General features: G+C 60.3%; 4 protein-coding genes across 17 annotated transcripts in view; 2 read left to right on the top strand and 2 right to left on the bottom strand.

The window, feature by feature from the left end:
- The window catches only part of NPRL3 (NPR3 like, GATOR1 complex subunit), a 60,923-nt gene extending 54,938 nt beyond the window's left edge, over positions 1 to 5,985 (top strand). For 4 of the 10 annotated variants that reach the window (XM_037732339.1, XM_017510833.1, XM_017510832.2 and 1 more), the window contains one exon: positions 309 to 1,317. In XM_037732339.1, coding sequence (XP_037588267.1) covers positions 309 to 474 — 166 coding nt within the window. In that variant the 3' untranslated portion in view covers positions 475 to 1,317. Of the gene's footprint in view, positions 1 to 308; positions 1,318 to 5,698; positions 5,822 to 5,898 lie in introns of those variants that run through there. The other 6 variants (XM_037732340.1, XM_017510838.2, XM_017510834.2 and 3 more) reach the window with 3 other exon arrangements.
- On the bottom strand, positions 1,275 to 7,577 carry MPG (N-methylpurine DNA glycosylase). Its single transcript, XM_017510841.2, has 4 exons — positions 7,441 to 7,577; positions 6,062 to 6,295; positions 3,540 to 3,744; positions 1,275 to 1,716 (listed from the first exon to the last, which is right to left on the bottom strand). Exons 1-4 carry the CDS (start codon positions 7,462 to 7,464, stop codon positions 1,340 to 1,342), a joined length of 840 nt encoding a protein of 279 aa, XP_017366330.1. The 5' UTR covers positions 7,465 to 7,577; the 3' UTR covers positions 1,275 to 1,339.
- The window catches only part of RHBDF1 (rhomboid 5 homolog 1), a 23,083-nt gene continuing 12,751 nt past the window's right edge, over positions 5,941 to 16,272 (top strand). For 2 of the 5 annotated variants that reach the window (XM_017510830.2, XM_017510831.2), the window contains exon 1: positions 13,490 to 13,601. The gene's annotated coding sequence lies outside the window, so the exon portion shown is untranslated. Of the gene's footprint in view, positions 6,029 to 13,489; positions 13,602 to 16,272 lie in introns of those variants that run through there. The other 3 variants (XM_017510826.2, XM_017510825.2, XM_017510828.2) reach the window with 3 other exon arrangements.
- Positions 10,950 to 16,272, bottom strand: part of SNRNP25 (small nuclear ribonucleoprotein U11/U12 subunit 25) — a gene marked incomplete at its 5' end in the record, with an annotated part of 23,719 nt that continues 18,396 nt past the window's right edge. Inside the window, one exon of the mRNA XM_037732231.1 lies at positions 10,950 to 10,961. The remainder of the gene's footprint in view (positions 10,962 to 16,272) is intronic.

Below are 16,272 nucleotides of genomic sequence, written 5' to 3'. Positions count from 1 at the left end.
CATCGTAGTATGAAAAAGCCACCAGCAGATTCCTAGTCCCAACGTCAGGACACAGGCTGGGGCAGCTCCGGGTCTGAACAGCTGTCCATCCTCCCACTTTGCCCTTCTGGTCAGCGGGACCATGGTGGGCACGGATCCAGGAGGCTTGCCTACCCTTGGGGGGCTATGGCGGCTGCCACCCTGCCTTGACGGCCAGCTCTGCTCTGCCAGCTCTGGGCAACTCAGAGCTGATCCCCAGCAGCAGCTATTTGGCAGAGGCCTTTGGGGACTGGCGTCAGGTTGGCCTCAAGCCAACCCATCCTTTCCAGGCTCCTTCACTACTTCCGCGGCCGCCACCACCTGGAGGAGATTATGTACAACGAGAACACGCGGCGCTCCCAGCTGCTCATGCTCTTTGACAAGTTCCGCAGCGTGCTGGTGGTGACCACCCACGAGGACCCCGTCATTGCTGTCTTCCAGGCTCTGCTTCCCTGAACTCAGGTGGAGGGTGGGAGGCTGCTGGGGTGTGCAGGTGGGCTCCCTCCCTGCTGAGGCTGACCCTCTTAGCCCTGAGGCCCAGCACTGGGTAGATGCCAGCCCTAGCCTGACTGAAGGCCTACAGAGCCCCACTGTTCTGGCCATGGGCGGTTCAGCTGCGGGGATGCTGCCCTCTGTGCCCCTGCGCTTCCCTCCGGTCCTAGCTGCATGCATAGATAACTCCACGCTGGACGGAGCCTGCCAGGACGCTTGTCCCTAGGTGATGCTACATCCTTTTAGGTCCATGCAGGCTGTTGATTTCTCAGACCCTCCTTCTGTCCCCATACCTGCTCCCTGGAACCCCCCCGTGGCCGCCCTGAAGAATATGCAGAAACACTTGTGTGGCCTGTTCCTATCTGACAGCCTTTCCTTTGTGAAGTGCCCTGTGGCCCCTTCCCCAGCACACTCTCTCTCCACCATGCACTTCTTCCCAGGTTGCCATGAGCCATTCCAGGCCCAGCCCTCACCACAGTCCACATAAGTCACACACGGGCTCATAGCCAAGCTGTGACCTGGTCCTCACCATCTGGGGCACGAGGGCCTGGGCTGGCCCTGCTAGGCTGGAGCAGCCCTGTCACCTGTGCACATCTTGCTGGTGGAGGCATGGCCCACTGTGCAGGACCCCACACTGACGATTCTCCCCAGGGTCCACATTGGGCCTGGTGCAACATACTCGGGGCCCCAAGCCCTTGTGTCCTGGAGGAAGAGCTGGCTCCAGACATGTGCTGACCACCTAGGGGGACTCTGGTTAACACAGCTTTCTAGAAATAAAACATTTATTTGTTTTTAAACAATTAAAAAGTTGTCCAGGCAGGCCCTTTGCTCAGGCCTGTGCGTTCTGCTCAGCCACTCTGTCGACCACGCTGACCCAGGGGCTGCCCTGGACATAGAAGCGCAGGGGTTTTCGGGCCCACTCCCCTGCATAGCCAATGCCCACGCGGGCTGCTGCCACTACAGCTGGTCCACTGGACTCCAGGGGGCCACGCTCCAACCATATCGCTTCATCCTGAGCCAGGTCCCTCTGGTCAAAGCTCTTGTCGATGGCCAGGGCCTGGCACAGCTTGGAGGGGCCACTGCAGAGCTCACGGTCCTTGAGGACACGGCTGGCGGTGCCTTTCCGGAGGGTGCTGCGAAGCTGATGCATGGTCTCCAGACCTTCTAGGGGCTCCAGTGCTCGCAGCAAGACACAAGCTCCGTCCCCTGTGGGATGGATGGACAGCTTGGAAGTGGAGCCTCCCTGGGCTCCTGTTCCCTTGTGCTGTGCTGCGGGGAGGGTGCAGCTGCCTTCCGCCTGGGCCAGGGACCTGCTCTGTGCACCTGCACTGTCTACTGGGTCTGACCTGGTGGGAGGGGGCTGCACATCAATTTGTAACAGACCCCTCTGCCTACCTCACCATCCTCCATGCCTGCGCCATGAGGTGTGCCTCCCATGGGGACCTCTGGCTGCCACCACTGTGGATGCCCCTATGAAGCCAAACTGTAAAAACACATGACGAATGCTGGGTATCAGCTCCTTTCTCCCTGGCTTCCCCTGGTCTTGTGATTGGCAGCAGCTATGAGACCAGCAAAGGAAACTCCAGAGAGCCAGTCCTTGGGTGGGGTCATTCTGCCAGGAAGCAGGAAGCCCCGGGCCTAGCCAGGCCCCAGGGCTCCCCTTCTGCCTCACCCAGTCGGCATTTGTGTTGGGCAAGTGGTGGGGCTAGGGGCTGGCTTAGAGCAGCTGCCAGTGTGCGCAGGATGTTGGGAGAGCCCAGGCAATGACTCAGTGGAAAGACTGACTGCAACACCCTGCACAGGCAGAGCAGGAGGAGGCCGACAAAGCCCCTCACTTCCCTTGGGATCCTTCCTCCAGCCTAGTCCCCTCCCTCACCAGGCCAGTCCACTTGAGAAGCCAGAGAGAGCAAACAGATGCTTCTGGGCCCAGGGCTCACTCAGGCACACAGATACCCAAATTCCCTCTGTCCTGCATGTTTGGAAAGGCCCCTCAGCTTTCTGGCTGGGAATAATGAGAACCTGGACCCTGGCCAGAGAAGCCCTGGCCCTCCAGCAAGGCAGCTCCCTGGGGACACCTGCTCTGACTCACCTGTGCATCCCTGGCCCTCCAGCCACCTGGTGTCAAAGGCTTGGCCCCAGGGTGGCCAAGCCAGTCCCCATTCTGGGGCAGTGGCCATATAAGCCTCTGCATCGGCAGCCAGAGGCCAGCACTGCTGGACAAAGCCATGCCCTCTGTCAGAGCCAGCAAGTGTGGCGTTCCCGAGAGCAGATACCCTTAACCAGCGAGTTTTCAAAGCATTTCAAGATAAAATCAAGGCCAAGCAAAGCCTTTCAGTTCCCATCCGTTCTGTCATTCCCCCAGTGCTTCCAGCTCACCAGGTGGGGTGCCCGGTGCCCCCGCAACTCACCTCAGTAGGAAGGAGCAGGACCCTCTACATCCCTGTGGGTGCAGGACACATGCCCCTCATTGTCTCACTGGGCCCCCACAGAGCTGCCTGCAAAAGAGTGACAGCCTGGCCGCCCTCACCAGCACACCCTCCTGTCCTGGCTCCTTCACACAGAACACATCCAAGTCCCACATCCTGATAAAAACACGACCCCTTTGATCTCTTCCTGCCAAACCTCCCTGTCCTCACCTACTCCTCTGCCCCCAAGCCCCACCACCGCCTGCTGTGCGTGCGAACTACTCCCCGTGGCGGCCTGACCACTCTGCTCTGCTCGGCACTGCAATCCTCCTCCTCAAACCAGCTCCGCATCCTCAAGTGCTGCCTCCATCAAGGGCAGATGACAACTGTGTCCTCAGCCTCCTTTCTGCCTCCACTCCAACCAACCCTTTCTGCCCCTCTAACCAACCTTGCCCCGTCAATGCAGCCAGAGCTCCTGAAACCCTGACCTGGCCCTGGAAATGGCACTTCTTTGCTCAAATGCCTGCCCCTCCTCAGTCCTGCTGGGGTCGCCTGGCTGCTAGCTGACAGGGCTCTGCCAGCTCTCCAGCCCTCTCAACCACCGACCCCCCCAGCACTGCTCACCCTGGCTGGAGATGTTCATGCAGAAGTACATGCCGTAAATGATGTACACATACAGGGTCCCTGGTTTCATGAACATGCCTCGGTTGCGGGGGGTCTGCCGGCCACCCCTTGAGTGGGCAGCTTCATCCTCTGGCCCCAAGTATGCTTCAGTCTCCACGATGCGGCCCCGGAGCTCTGTGCCGTTAGGAAGTCGCCGGACTAGGACCTGTGGGGAGTCAGTTTCTGCTCAGGGCAGGAAGGGTTGGGGGTCTACTCACCCTAAGTTTCTAGCCTGGACCTCATCTCCCCAGCTCAGGGTGTATCAGCCACCCAGGTCTAGCTAGGGACCTTGCCCCATCTCTGTCCTGCCTCTTCTCTTGCTCCTGCTCAGAGCCTGATTGTGGCTGTTGAGGCCACCAGCTGTCTCCTCCAGGGACCACCAGACTGCAGGCTGAAGACACCTCAGGCCACAGCCAGGGCTGGGCTGGCAATCAGCAGCGTGGATTCACCTTGCAGGTCGACCTTCGAGTCCTCCATTCCCCAGCTTCCTCCTTTCCCAAGTACCCTGGAGCATTCAGCATGAGGCCAGGCATCACGGGAGGCACAGGACCTCAAGGATGTCCCCATACCAGCTGCCTGGGAAATCCCAGAGCCTGTGAAGTCCCCTAAACCTGGGATGCTGAGGTGGCCACAAAGGACCCTCATATTCAGCGCCCACCCTCCAGCATTAAGGCCTTTCTCCGCAGTTGTGCCCAGTGCTCTGCTCGGAGCCCCAGGTATTAGACTTCACAGCAGAGCACTGGGGACCAGCCACATCCCCAGCACCTGTCTCCTTTTCAGGCCAGAGGAGTCAGCTGGACAGCCAGGCCATCTTCACCTCAGCCCAGGAAGCCTTGTGGTGCCATGGTCAGTATCTCCAGTAGGAGAGGAGGGGCACCGGGGCTTAGATGCTCGCTGGGGGGAGCATTGAGGCCTTCCTGGAGATAGGGTGGAGGGAAGAAGGGGGTCAGTGCCTGTGATGGAAGCCCAGAAATCCTTAGGCAACCAAAGCCACGAGGACAGAAGTGAACCAGCCAGGCTTGGCGAGACCATGTCCAGGGGAGAAAGGGTGGCCCTGTTCTGCTTCCTGTTCCATCCCAAATTTCTGATCTGGATTTCACTCTGATACCATTTTCACCAATGGCAGATACTGGGACCTCTCACCCCTCCCCACTGCCATTACAAACCCACAAACCCCTGTTTCTTGCTGGTGGAGCCTCCTGGGGGAGACCATACCCTCCTTAGCCCAGAGAGTGGCCTGGGTTTTCATGGTAACTCACTGCAGTGACCCTTTTAGGGATGAGTGCATGGCTCAAGCCTGGTTGAGGACTCTGCAAGGACACCCACTGGGAGGTTATGGAGAGGGCTGTCCCTGATCCAAGGGACACACCGGGTGAGACACTGTCTTCTCTGCTGGACATCATCTTGTCCACCAGTGGGCTCAAGTGGGCATGACTGTGGCCTGCCAAGGATGCTGAGTACAGACAAATGTTTTGTGGCCCCTGATGCCACCCTGGGCCCTCACCCTGATCCTGGGATGTACCTGCCACATGCGATGTTTTGTTGTATCACAAATGCCCATTACTTAAGGTGCTTGCAAAAGGATCCTCATGGGGACACAATGTTGTCTGTTCTCCACAATTTCTAGGGTCTGCTCCTTTAACACCCAATTCCTGGCACTGGTATTTCTCTCGGTGATTTTTTTTTTTTTTTTGAGACGGAGTTTCGCTCTTGTTTTTTTTAGTAGAGATGGGGTTTCACCGTGTTGACCAGGATGGTCTCGATCTCTTGACCTCGTGATCCACCCGCCTCGGCCTCCCAAAGTGCTGGGATTACAGGCGTGAGCCACCGCGCCCGGCTCTCTCGGTGATTTTAACCTAAAAGTAGGCTGGCACTGCTATTTCTCTTCTTGGTGATTTTAACCTAAAAGAAGGCTCACTGCAGGACAAAGGGAAGGCCTTGGAGACCCCAAGAACCAGAAACGCAGGCCTGGAGCTTTTGCATTCAGGAACAACACCCAGTCGGTGCTCCCAACAGATCCAGTCAGGATGCCACAGCTGTGTGGGGACGGGCTGGAACACAGGCCCCACCAGGATGGGCCCTGGGCAGTCCCTGCCTCTAACTCCAAGTCTGATTGGCAGATCCCAGACCCTGGACCTACACTGAGCTGCAGGGGCCCTGGGAAGCCAGCACTGCACTGTGGACCACTGCAGTGGGAAGGGGCAGCCCAACACTGGCCACGGCCACAGTTCCCACGTGTGGAAAGACTGCGGGGGGGGGACAGTGGCACTCTTGCTCCACCCTGGGCAGGCGGCACTGACAATCTCCACATTCTTCCCAGATGATCTCAGGCAACTGAGGTGAAGCTATCCAGGGACCAGTGTGAGCAAAGCAGCTAACTGCATGGACAAGGAGGACTAACCAGGGGCCAAGCCCAGCAGGCAGCAGTTCAGGGACAACTGCAGTGACAGGTACTTGAGGAGCGACTAGGACATTTACATTACCTGTCCCAGAAACGCCTGGGCCAGGGTGACTGCCGGCTGGTCGAAAAACTCCGACCCCAGTCGAGTAAGGTGGCCCTTTGGGCTTGAGAAATAGATGCTGCGGTGTGGGCCCAGGGTGGTGGGTGGTCCCAAGCAGGGCTCCTTGGGGCAGGGTGCCTGGGCTGCATAGGATGGGCTCTGCGGCCGCTCCGCTTTGTCTGCTTGCTGCTTTTTCTGCCCCGTCCTTCGGGAAGACTAATGGGAAAAAAAAATGTAAGCATCAGAATAGGAGAGGACAGACAGCAGTGTGGTGAGGTCAGGTTGGGGAGCTCAAGGACTGGATTCGACCACCTGCCTCAGTTTCTTCATCTACAAAGCGGTGCTGACTGCCCTGCGGGTTGTTACGACACACACACAGTGCTACCTCCACACACTGGAGGCCTCAGGGAGTGGTCACATCTGAGGATGGATGGCTGCTGCTGGTAGCAGGGTGGCTGCTCTGCCCCACGTATGTGGGGGGTACACAGCGTGGGGGACCGGGGCTGCATGACCTTGGGAGCGGATGGGGGCCCAAGCCTTGGACAGCAGGGCTGGTGCCCTCTGATTCCCACGCATCGTGCAGGCCCCAAGCAAACGTCTGAGCTGGTTTCTGGAACCCTGCCCTTTCATCCAAAACACCAGGAATTCAAAACACAGCCAGAACCTTGGCGGGGCCTTAGCAGGGATCCCACTGCGCCAGATTCCCTGGAATGGCCCCCAAGGCCTGAAACACAGGGAGGGGTGAGAACTGTGGTGACCGCTGGCCTGGCCCCATCCCATGGGCTCAGGGCCCCTAACTGTCCTCTGCTTCATGGCCCAGGTTGGATAACGAGCAAGTGGGACAAAGGTAAAGTCTCCTGAGGGACTACGAGGGTCTGCTGAAACCCAGCGGGCCACCAGCCTCCCACCTGTGGCCTCCCCATAGGCAAGGGAGCCTGACCACAAATCCTCAGCTGTTCGGGGGCCAGAGGAGGAGGGAAGATGAAGGCGGAGGGTGAGCGCCGGCCTGGCAGCACCCAAGTCCTCCTGGCATGGGAGACATGCATTATTTTTAACGGAAGTGCTGACGTTCATGTCGAATTGAGACCGCCAGTCGGCCTGGAACGCACGCTCACGTGACCGTCTCCTCAGTTCGGCCCGCGCTGCCACTGCGCCGTGCGCCCAGCCCCCGGGCGCTGCGGCCCCTGCTCTCGGTCCGATCTTGGCCCTCGGCCCGCCCTGGCACGCTCTGGCTCTGCCTTGAACCCCCGGGGCGGTGGGCGGTGCGCCCGTCCCAGGCTCTCCGGGTCCAGCGGCCGCGCTCAGCGCTGCGCCTTGGGGTGGGCCGTCTGTTCCGCGGTGCGTCCGAGGAGCGAGCTCACCTGGGCCCCGCTGTGTGCGGGCATCCGGCGGCTTGGGCCGGGGCTTCGTGGGGCTCGGACGCCGGTGCGGAGCAGCCGCTGAGCCCGGAAGCGCAGTTAGGACCGGGATGGAGCCGGCGCCTGCGCGGAAGGGGACGGAAGCCGGGAAGGGAGGGGCCGGAGCGCCGGAAACAGGCTGCGCCCCCGGGGCGGGGCGGACCACACGGAGGCGGGTCTTCTCAGAGCCCTCGGTCAGTTCTGGAGCGGCGCCCGGGCCTGGTGCGGTGCCTGCGGAGCGGGAGCGGGCCCCCCGCCGTGCCCCAGTGACCGGGCCTGCGCCCCCGCCTGCGCCCTGGTCGCCCCGCGGCCTCAGAGCGCACCCCGCCAGCCGGTGGTCACACCGCGGAGAGAACGGGTCCACTGTGAACCTGCCTGGGTCCTCGCGGGGCCCGGGCCGAGTGGTCGTGCTTTGGGGGAGGGGCAGGCGCAGACGTGTTTTCCGGTGGGATGTCTGCGGAGTGCGCGCCTGGGAGGCCGCCCCAGCTGTGGTCGGAATGGGCCAAGGAATCCCTGTCCAGGAAGTGGACGCCCTTGGGCCGGGGTCGTCACCGACTGGTGGGAGGAAGGAAGGAGGGAGCGGCGCGGATTCTGTCTCTGCAGTGGAGCCCCCATCTGTCTTTCCGCCCAAGGATGCTGAAGCTCGCCCACGTTCTGGGTTGTGCCTGCTGGAGCGCAGCCAGCCTCCTCTAGAGGCTGAGGCCAGACCAGGGCTGAACACGGCCTGGCAGTGCGCAGCCGCCCTGTGCTTTTGATGCCTCCCCAGCGGCCCAGTGCCTGCTGCGCCTGTAACCTCTCAAGTCAGATCCATGCGCCTAGGGAGGGGCAGGGACGGTGCTTGGTGCAGTGGAAGGAAGGGCCTAGGGGACGGGCCCTGAGGGGGCTGGGCACACTGCTGGCTCCCATGGCTCATGGCAGCCCCAGCACCCAGCAGAGCCCTCCCCAACTTCTGGCCGCTTGAGGGTTTATCTGGATCTGCAGGGCCCCTCCCCTATGGCAGGCACAGTCCGACCCCACAACCCACCTCTGCCGTGTAAGAACCCTTGAGGGGCTTTTCCTGAGCTGTCTTTGTTATCTGTGACCCTGGTCCTGGAAAGGGGCATCTGAAAAGGCCTTGAAGAGCGGTCGGGCATCTGGCAGTGTCAGCTGGGAGACGCTGGGCAGGGCAGATGCACAGGCAGTGTGCCTGGACCCCTCAGATGAGTGTGACACCCGGTCCTACAGAAAGGCTAACAGGGAGGACCCTGGTCTCTAACTGCATCTTCTCCTCTGACCAGCCGCCCCACCGCCATGGGCCTCAGCCAGGACTTCCTGGGGAGGGAGGGGCCATCAGCCGCCTGCTGGAAGCCACCAGCTGTTTGTAGCCCGGTGTACTGCTTGGTGGGGGGGACAATGTGTCATAAATCCATGTTTATAAAGCAGGCCTGGATGTGATCCCACACCCTCCCTGCTTATCCCCTGCTATGCAGCCCAAACAATGCCTCTCTCCTTCCTGTGGGAACAGCCTCCCATCCCCCCCAGTCTCCCCCTCAATCTAGCGAGGAAACTGAGGCCCCAGTTGAGCCTTTATCTTCTTGATGGGCAGGGACAGGGTGGATGTTGCTTTGTACTTACATTTATTCTGATTTTACAAGTGATACATGATCCTTGTAGAAATCATGGGGAGTCCAGAGGCGTGTTTTTATCCCCCCATTTCTGATGAGGGAAGAGACTCAAGAGGGCAGACTGGCCCCTGCCCCAGGAGGAGAAGGGGCGGCGCCAGGGCGCCAGCAACCAACTTCTCCAGATGTTCTGGCCTGAGTGCTGGGGCTTGTGCAACCCCACTTCCTGGTTTGTGGTCTAAAGCTCCCACCACAGGCTGGAAGTAGTGGGATGAGCGTTCCAACTGTGGCCTGCAGAGTGGGCTGGCGGGCTGGTCCGCAGCGAGAGGAGGTGGTGCCAGGTGAGAAGAGGGGGCCTGGGGCCTCCTCTGTTCTCATTTTGCCCCAGTGATGGGCTGGAATAGGCTTGGTGGAGGAGTCAAGGGTATCAGTTGAAGATGGAGATGAGGACACCCTCGAGGCTTTGAAAGGAGTCAAGGCGGGGCCGGGCACGGTGGCTTACGCCTATAATCCCGGCACTTTGGGAGGCTGAGGCAGATGGATCATGAGGTCAAGAGTTCAAGACCAGCCTGGCCAACATGGTGAATCTGTGTCTCTACTAAGAATACAAAAATCAGCTAGGCGTGGTGGCACGTGCCTGTAAATCACAGCTACTTGGAAGGCTGAGGCAGGAAAATTGCTTGAACCCAGGAGGTAGAGGTTGCAGTGAGCCAAGATTGTGCCACTGCACTTCAGCCTGGGTGACACAATAAGACTTCATGCGGGATGGGGAGGGGAGGAAAGACAGGGCATGGTGGCTTATGCCTGTATGTAATCCCAGCACTTTGGGAGGCCGAGGGCAGGGTGCGGATCACCTGAAGTCATGAGTTTGAGACCAGCCTGGCCAACATGGTGAACTTCCCATCTCCACTAAAAATACAAAAAACTAGCTGGGTTTGGTGGCACATGGCTGCAATTCCAGTTACTCGGGAGACTGAGGCAGGAGAATCACTTGAACCCAGGAAGTAGAGGTTGCAATGAGCTGAGATCGCGCCACTGCACTCTAGAATAGGTGACAGAGTGAGACTCCATCTCAAAAATAAAAAAAGGAGGCAAGGAAATCAAGGCTAGTATTGGTATTCCAGTGAGCAGCCCTGGCTCCCCACCTCCACGACAGGCCACAGGCTGCGGAGGGGCTGGAGCCGCCTCTAGCTATAGGAGGTGTGGCTATCAGTCAGTCACTGAAGCCTTTGTAAGCAAGTCCTTGAGAGATGTGGCTTCATGGGCCGCAGAGGCCAGGATTCCAGTATCATCCCCATGGCCCCATGGTGCCCAGCACACTACCTCCATCTCTCTTTGATGGTGGGGGTGCTGACAGCTGTTGAAGCAGTGTCAGCTCAGAGGCCTTGGGCTCCTCTACAGCCGTGAGCTGACTGCTTCCCAGTAGGATGGCTGCTGGCCTCTTCACTGGTCTCTGGGGTCCTCTGTGTCCAGCAAGCCCTGAAGGGTCAAAGCTTCCTTGGGCAGAGAAGGCGGCCACTGGGCAGGCTGAAGTGGGTGTGTGTGTTCTGCATCCTCCCTGCCTGGGGCTGAGCTGCCAGTACTGCTGGGTCCTGGGCCCAAGTGCTTCTGGGAACCCCTTGCTAAACCCTGGGATATGGGGAGGGGGCAGCTGCCTCACAAATAGCCTATGACTTCAGGCCACTGGCTGGCCTGGCCCACTTCTGCCTCTTCCCCAAATAGCCAGGAGCTGGTCATGGGCCCATCCCTGCAGCTCTGCTCCCCATGCAGGAGCAGTTTCTTCTGATCCTTCCAGGGACTTTCCAAAGCCCAGGGTCTGACCCCTTGGGGTGGTTACCTGTGGCCTAGAAACTGAGCTGAGGATTTTGGAGTAGCTGTTGGGAACTCCTCTTACTGATCAGGGCTCCTATTACCTGGTGTCCTGGTGTGAGGTCCACAAACTCGTCCATGTGGACTGGGTACAGTCAGTCCTGAGCACATGTATATCGACCCTCCTCTGGTCATCCTTTTTGGAAATAGATGCTCGGTGCCACAAGGAAAGATTAACACTGAGAAAAAGGATCTCTGAGCAACACAGTTTTTACCTCCTGGACTGCAGGATGGGTACTTCTGGGGGCCATGATACCACTCCCCGCAGTCCAGGAGGTAAAAATTGCGTTGCTAAAAGATCCTTTGTCTCAGTGCTAATTTTTCTCAGGAGGGCAGGGTGGGCTGAGAGCCTGGGGATTCCTGGACACAGGCTCTGAGGTGGGGATTTGCCTGCAGGGGCAGACTGGGGTGTGCTCCTTGGTGGGGGATGTTTCAGCTCTGAGCCAGCTGAGGCTGGTGCTCCTGGCAGCTGGCAATGAGTGTCTGGGTCTTGGAGCAGGTCTGGGTGGAGCCTGACAGCATCCACTGCAGAAGGAGACCTGCTGACACCAGATGCCCAGCTGTGGCATGCCTTGGAGGCAAGCCTAGGCCCCAGCTTTCCAAAGAGGACACCCTAGCTGGCCCTGCCAGCCTTGTCTGGGCATCCAGGCCCGGTAGGGCTTGACTATCCCTGGCAGGGGTCAAGAATGCTAGGCATGGAGACTGTCCTGTCCCTGGCTGTGAGCCTGGCATGGGTGAGGTGGCACGTGCAGGATACCGGAGCTCTGAGTGTTGGCATGGGGGCAGGCTCCCTTTCACCCAGTGTCCCTGATGCATGGGCAGTCATCCCCCCAGTGGAGTTCCCCTCCAAAGCTTTCATTGTCTCCTTCTACAGGAGTAGGATGTTGGTATTGCTTGTGTTCGGAGAGGCCCACTATGTGCAGGTACCGCCTTATCCCACGGTGTGGACAAGGATCTGGGCAGAGGATGCTTACCCAGGCTCTGTGATCTACCGGTAAGTGTACCAGCACCTTTAGTTCATATTGTCACCTTTCTTTTTTTTTTTTTTGGAGACGGAGTTTCGCTCTTGTTACCCAGGCTGGAGTGCAATGGCACGATCTCCGCTCACCGCAATCTCTGCCTCCTGGGTTCAGGCAATTCTGCCTCAGCCTCCTGAGTAGTGGGATTACAGGCATGCGCCACCATGCCCAGCTAATGTTTTGTATTTTTAGTAGAGACGGGGTTTCACCATGTTGACCAGGATGGTCTCCATCTCTTGACCTCGTGATCCACCCGCCTCGGCCTCCCAAAGTGCTGGGATTACAGGCTTGAGCCACTGCGCCTGCCGTCGCCTTTCTTTTCTGTAGCCCAGGACCAGGCCATTGTCTGTGTTGGGCACTGGGTGCAACAGCTCAGTTTGGAGAGGGCTGGTGCCTCCCAGGCCCAGAGGATGGCACTGAAGCCGCAGCAGCGTTGTGACCAGCACAGGGCCTGAAGATACATTTTTCCAAGGCCTGAGGGACCACTCTCTAGAGGGGTCCTTATGGATCCATGGGAAGAAGGGATCCCTGCACCCTCTATCCAGAAGAAGCCTCGGCCCCCTCACCACTCAGAGCTCCTGGACAGCCCTGCCTGTACTCTGCTGGCACCCCTGTCCCCCCTCCCCTGGGTCAGCCCACCCAGTATCAGGAGGCAAATGCTGGGTAGCTCCCACCGGCCCCAGCTGAAAGCAGAGGGCCATTTTGAGTCCAACCCAGAGAGTGCAGGGATATGAGCCCACCCCAGGGTGGTGGCTGAGCTCTGAGACGGTGAGAAGAGCCCAGAGTGGACAGCAGACATGGTGCTGCCTCTGCTCAGTGGCTTCAGGTGGGGCCGGTGCGGCCTGGCCTGAGTGCCTGCTGGGGTAGCAGGGCTTCTGGGGGTGGGGGCGCGGGGCCTGGGAACGGACAGTTGCTCCAGTTCTGAGCTGAATGTGTGCATCACTGTACAATTTTGTGTGTACATGTGTGAGTGGCATGAGTGCATACCCATGAAAGATGTACATGAGTAGGTGGGTGCATGTGAGTGTGTGCTTGGGTGAGCCCATGAAATACATGAAGTGAATGAAGGTGGGGCGTGTCTGAGTGATCAGTGGCGTGTGCGCAGGTATGTGTGGGTGACTGTGAGATACAGGACTCATCAGTGTGGGCCTCTGGAGGAGGTCTGGTTTAGGGGAGCCAGGGTTACCCACCCATCCTCCACTCTGCCCCCACCTGCCCTCTCTCCTTAGTCCCCATCCACTCAGCACAAATCAGGGCAGGACAGGTCGGGCCGCAATCTAGAGCCAGGGAGAGGTGGAGCTGCCCATCGCTGATGCTCCCACCAGGCCCTCCGTCCCGCCAAGGCGCTCGCGACCTCAGCCACAGGTGTCCTTCCTCGCGAACAGACAATGGGGAGAGCGGAGCCCAGCGGCCTTCCCGGAGGAGGTGACTGGAGTCGGGCAGGCGGGCGGCGCGCATTCCTGAGCCCTGAGTCAGCGCGGCCGCCCCCTCCGGCCGGGCCCGCCCCCGGCGCGCACGCCCCTCGCTCCATGGCATTCCCGGGCGGGCGGGGACTCGGCGCGGGCGCCCTCCCGGCCAGCAGCGGCAGCCCCTCCTCCCCGGCGCCCTCCGGACCCACCAAGGACCCCCGGCGGCGGTGAGTGAGCGCGGCCGGGAGCACAGGGCTCCGCGGGCTGGCGGGCTCCGGGGCTGCGTCCGTCAAACGCGGGGCGCGTTCTCAGCACCCGGTGGCCGGTGCTGCTCTGAGCGACCGGGGCCCTGTCGGGGCCGGGGCCGGGGCCGGGGCCGGGGCCGGGGAGGGATCGCGGCGAGCCCTGCTGGGGCGGCAGGACTTTTCTTCCCGGAGTTTCCCGAGTCACCCGCGGAGGCGGCCCAGCCCCGGATTCCTACCCCGGAGCGCCGCAAAAATAGCCCCTGGCCGGATTAGCAGTCCCAGCGGCCTGGCTGGGCCGGACAGCTCGGCTCCAGCCTCCGCCCAACAGCTGAGGGTCCCAGGAGCGGGACGCTGAGTCCGGGGGTGCCCAGGCTCCTCTGAGCTCCCAGCCCCCCTACATTGTCCTTCCCGGCCAACACCGGTGGGTGGTGTCTCCAAGTCGAAACTCCAGCTCAGGGCGGGATCATCCCTGTCCCAGCCGCCTTCCCCAACGGGAATAGCCAGAGCAGTGGAGCTGGGGTGGGGGACTGACTCCACCTTCTGCCCCAGGGCACTGACTCCCCCATCTGTAAACATGGAAACTCCAGGGTGGGCTAGGAGCGACTCCCACAGACAAACCCTCACCCCGTGCCAGAAGCCAGCAGAGACAGGCCTTCTCCCAGCTGGGGCGACAGCCAGACCCCAGGTGCTCAGGGCACTGGCAGAGGGGTGGCTGTCATGCTGGGGGCGTGTTTGCGGGGCTGGGTGCGGAATGGGCGGGGATATCTTCCCTGGCCCCCCAAGGCCTGCTCCCAACCCAGGTGGTCCTGACCAGAGTTCCTTCTGTGCCTGCAGCTTGAGACTGAATGTGTCTGTCTGGGTGGGTGGGGTCTAGTTCTGGAGGCCCTACTCCTATCCTGGGAACCCCCACCCCCCCAACGGGACTTCCTGTTGGAGATCGGGGGAAGATTCAAGGATGAAACTGGCTTTTCAGGTTTGACCCAGCTAGATGCCTAGGCAGTCCCAGGCTGGGTTCTCCCGCCCCTGTGGAGCCAGCTGCAATCCCCTTGCCCCCACCCCAAGGGTGGGCGGAAGCCAGTAACCAAGGAGCTGGCTGGGGCTCAAGGGGTCCCTGAGGCCGAGCCAACCGGGGTTCATTCTGGGCAAGCTGGGTCCCTTTTCCTGAGAAAGGGGCAGTGGCAAATGGGGTACATGGGAGTCTGGTGGTCTCGGATTGCAGGCACTGGGCCTCAGACCCTTTCCCAGCCCTTCCAAGCAGCTTTCACTGGCTGGCTGGCCTCCACTGCACAGACAGGCCCCTGGAGCAGCGTGGGGGATTGCTGTCATCCCTCAACCTGCACCCCTCATGAGCTGGCTGTTGGTTCAGCGGGAGTCACCCAGGTCTCTCCTGTTTTTCAGGATCTTCCCAGCTACAGTCCCTGCTCAGGGCACCCCTAGTTGCTCTTGGCTGTGAGGGCCTCCCCTGCACTGGCTCCAGATCCCCCACCTCCGTGTCTGTGCCAGGATCACAATTTGCCCAATGATTGAATTCCTTGGCTCCTGCCTGTGTTTTGAGTTGGATGATTTTGGGGGTGACTCCTTCCTCCTTCAACTGAGATGCCCCTGATAGAGCAGGTGGCATGGAATCTTAGAGGGGTCTGACAGCCCTCCACAGCCACGAGGCTGAACAACCCAGGTGTTCTGCTTTGTCCTCTGGGGTCTGCAGCGAAGGGCAGCTGGGGCAGGCAGACAGAGTCCCTTCCACCACCGCTCCTGGGCAGACCTGGCCCAAGGCTTTGTACTCCCTTAGAGGCTCTGAGACCTTAGGCAGTGATGGGCTTCTTTGAGCCTCAGCTTCCTTATCTGTAAGATGGATATGGAGTACCCCCTCCCAGGGTTTACACAGACCACTGTGATCAGTCGGGATCTGGTTTGAGGAAGGTGAGCCAACTGCTGAGTGCGGAAGCCATTTCTGCTCTGACTTGGTCCAGTCCTGTCCTGCGGCTGGTGGGTCCCAGGAGGGGGTTGTGGGGTTACTGACCCCTGGGCACCAGGGAGCATGTGCATAGGGTCAGTCAGGGACACCTCTGGAGGGCTCTGACTGGTGACTGGGCTGCCCATCTGTCCTCTGGCCAGACGTGTGCATGGGGTGTGGGCCTCTCCCACCTCCAGCCTGGAGAGGGTGCTTTTGCCTAGCTCCTGGGACCCAGCTAGACTCCAGACTGGGGACTAGAGGTGTCCAGCTTACCAGGCAGCTTACACCCAGAAACTGGTGTAGTTAAGTCCTTGCTGCCGTCCCCTTTCTGACTGTGCGGCCTGGACAGGTCCCCTGACCTGCCCTTGGTGTCCCCTGGCTCCCAGGTGTGTCTGCCATGTCAGCCCTTGTCAGACCCAACTGAGGCAGGGATTTGGCTCTGGTGACCCCAGTGCCATGGGGCAGCGCCCTACCCCCTCCCCATTGCCGGCCCCTTGACCTCCCTGGGCACTACTCTCCCCGGTCAGGGCTGGAATGTCAGTGGCATCAGGGATTCCTGTGTCTCCAGGCCCTCGGGCGTCTTCTCTCACAGGTGGCCGGTAGGAAACTTCTTGTTTCCTCTACTTGCCTGGGGTGATGAGGGGAGGCAGGGAACCAGTGTGTCCTGCTGGGGAGCTGGAGAGGACCCCGCAAAGGTCT

Source organism: Cebus imitator, unplaced genomic scaffold (genome assembly GCF_001604975.1).
Source record: "Cebus imitator isolate Cc_AM_T3 unplaced genomic scaffold, Cebus_imitator-1.0 Scaffold444, whole genome shotgun sequence".
NCBI classification, from domain to species: Eukaryota; Metazoa; Chordata; class Mammalia; order Primates; family Cebidae; genus Cebus; species Cebus imitator.
The sequence above is the reverse complement of the archived record's forward strand: the minus strand, read 5'-3'. Positions and strand labels throughout refer to the sequence as shown.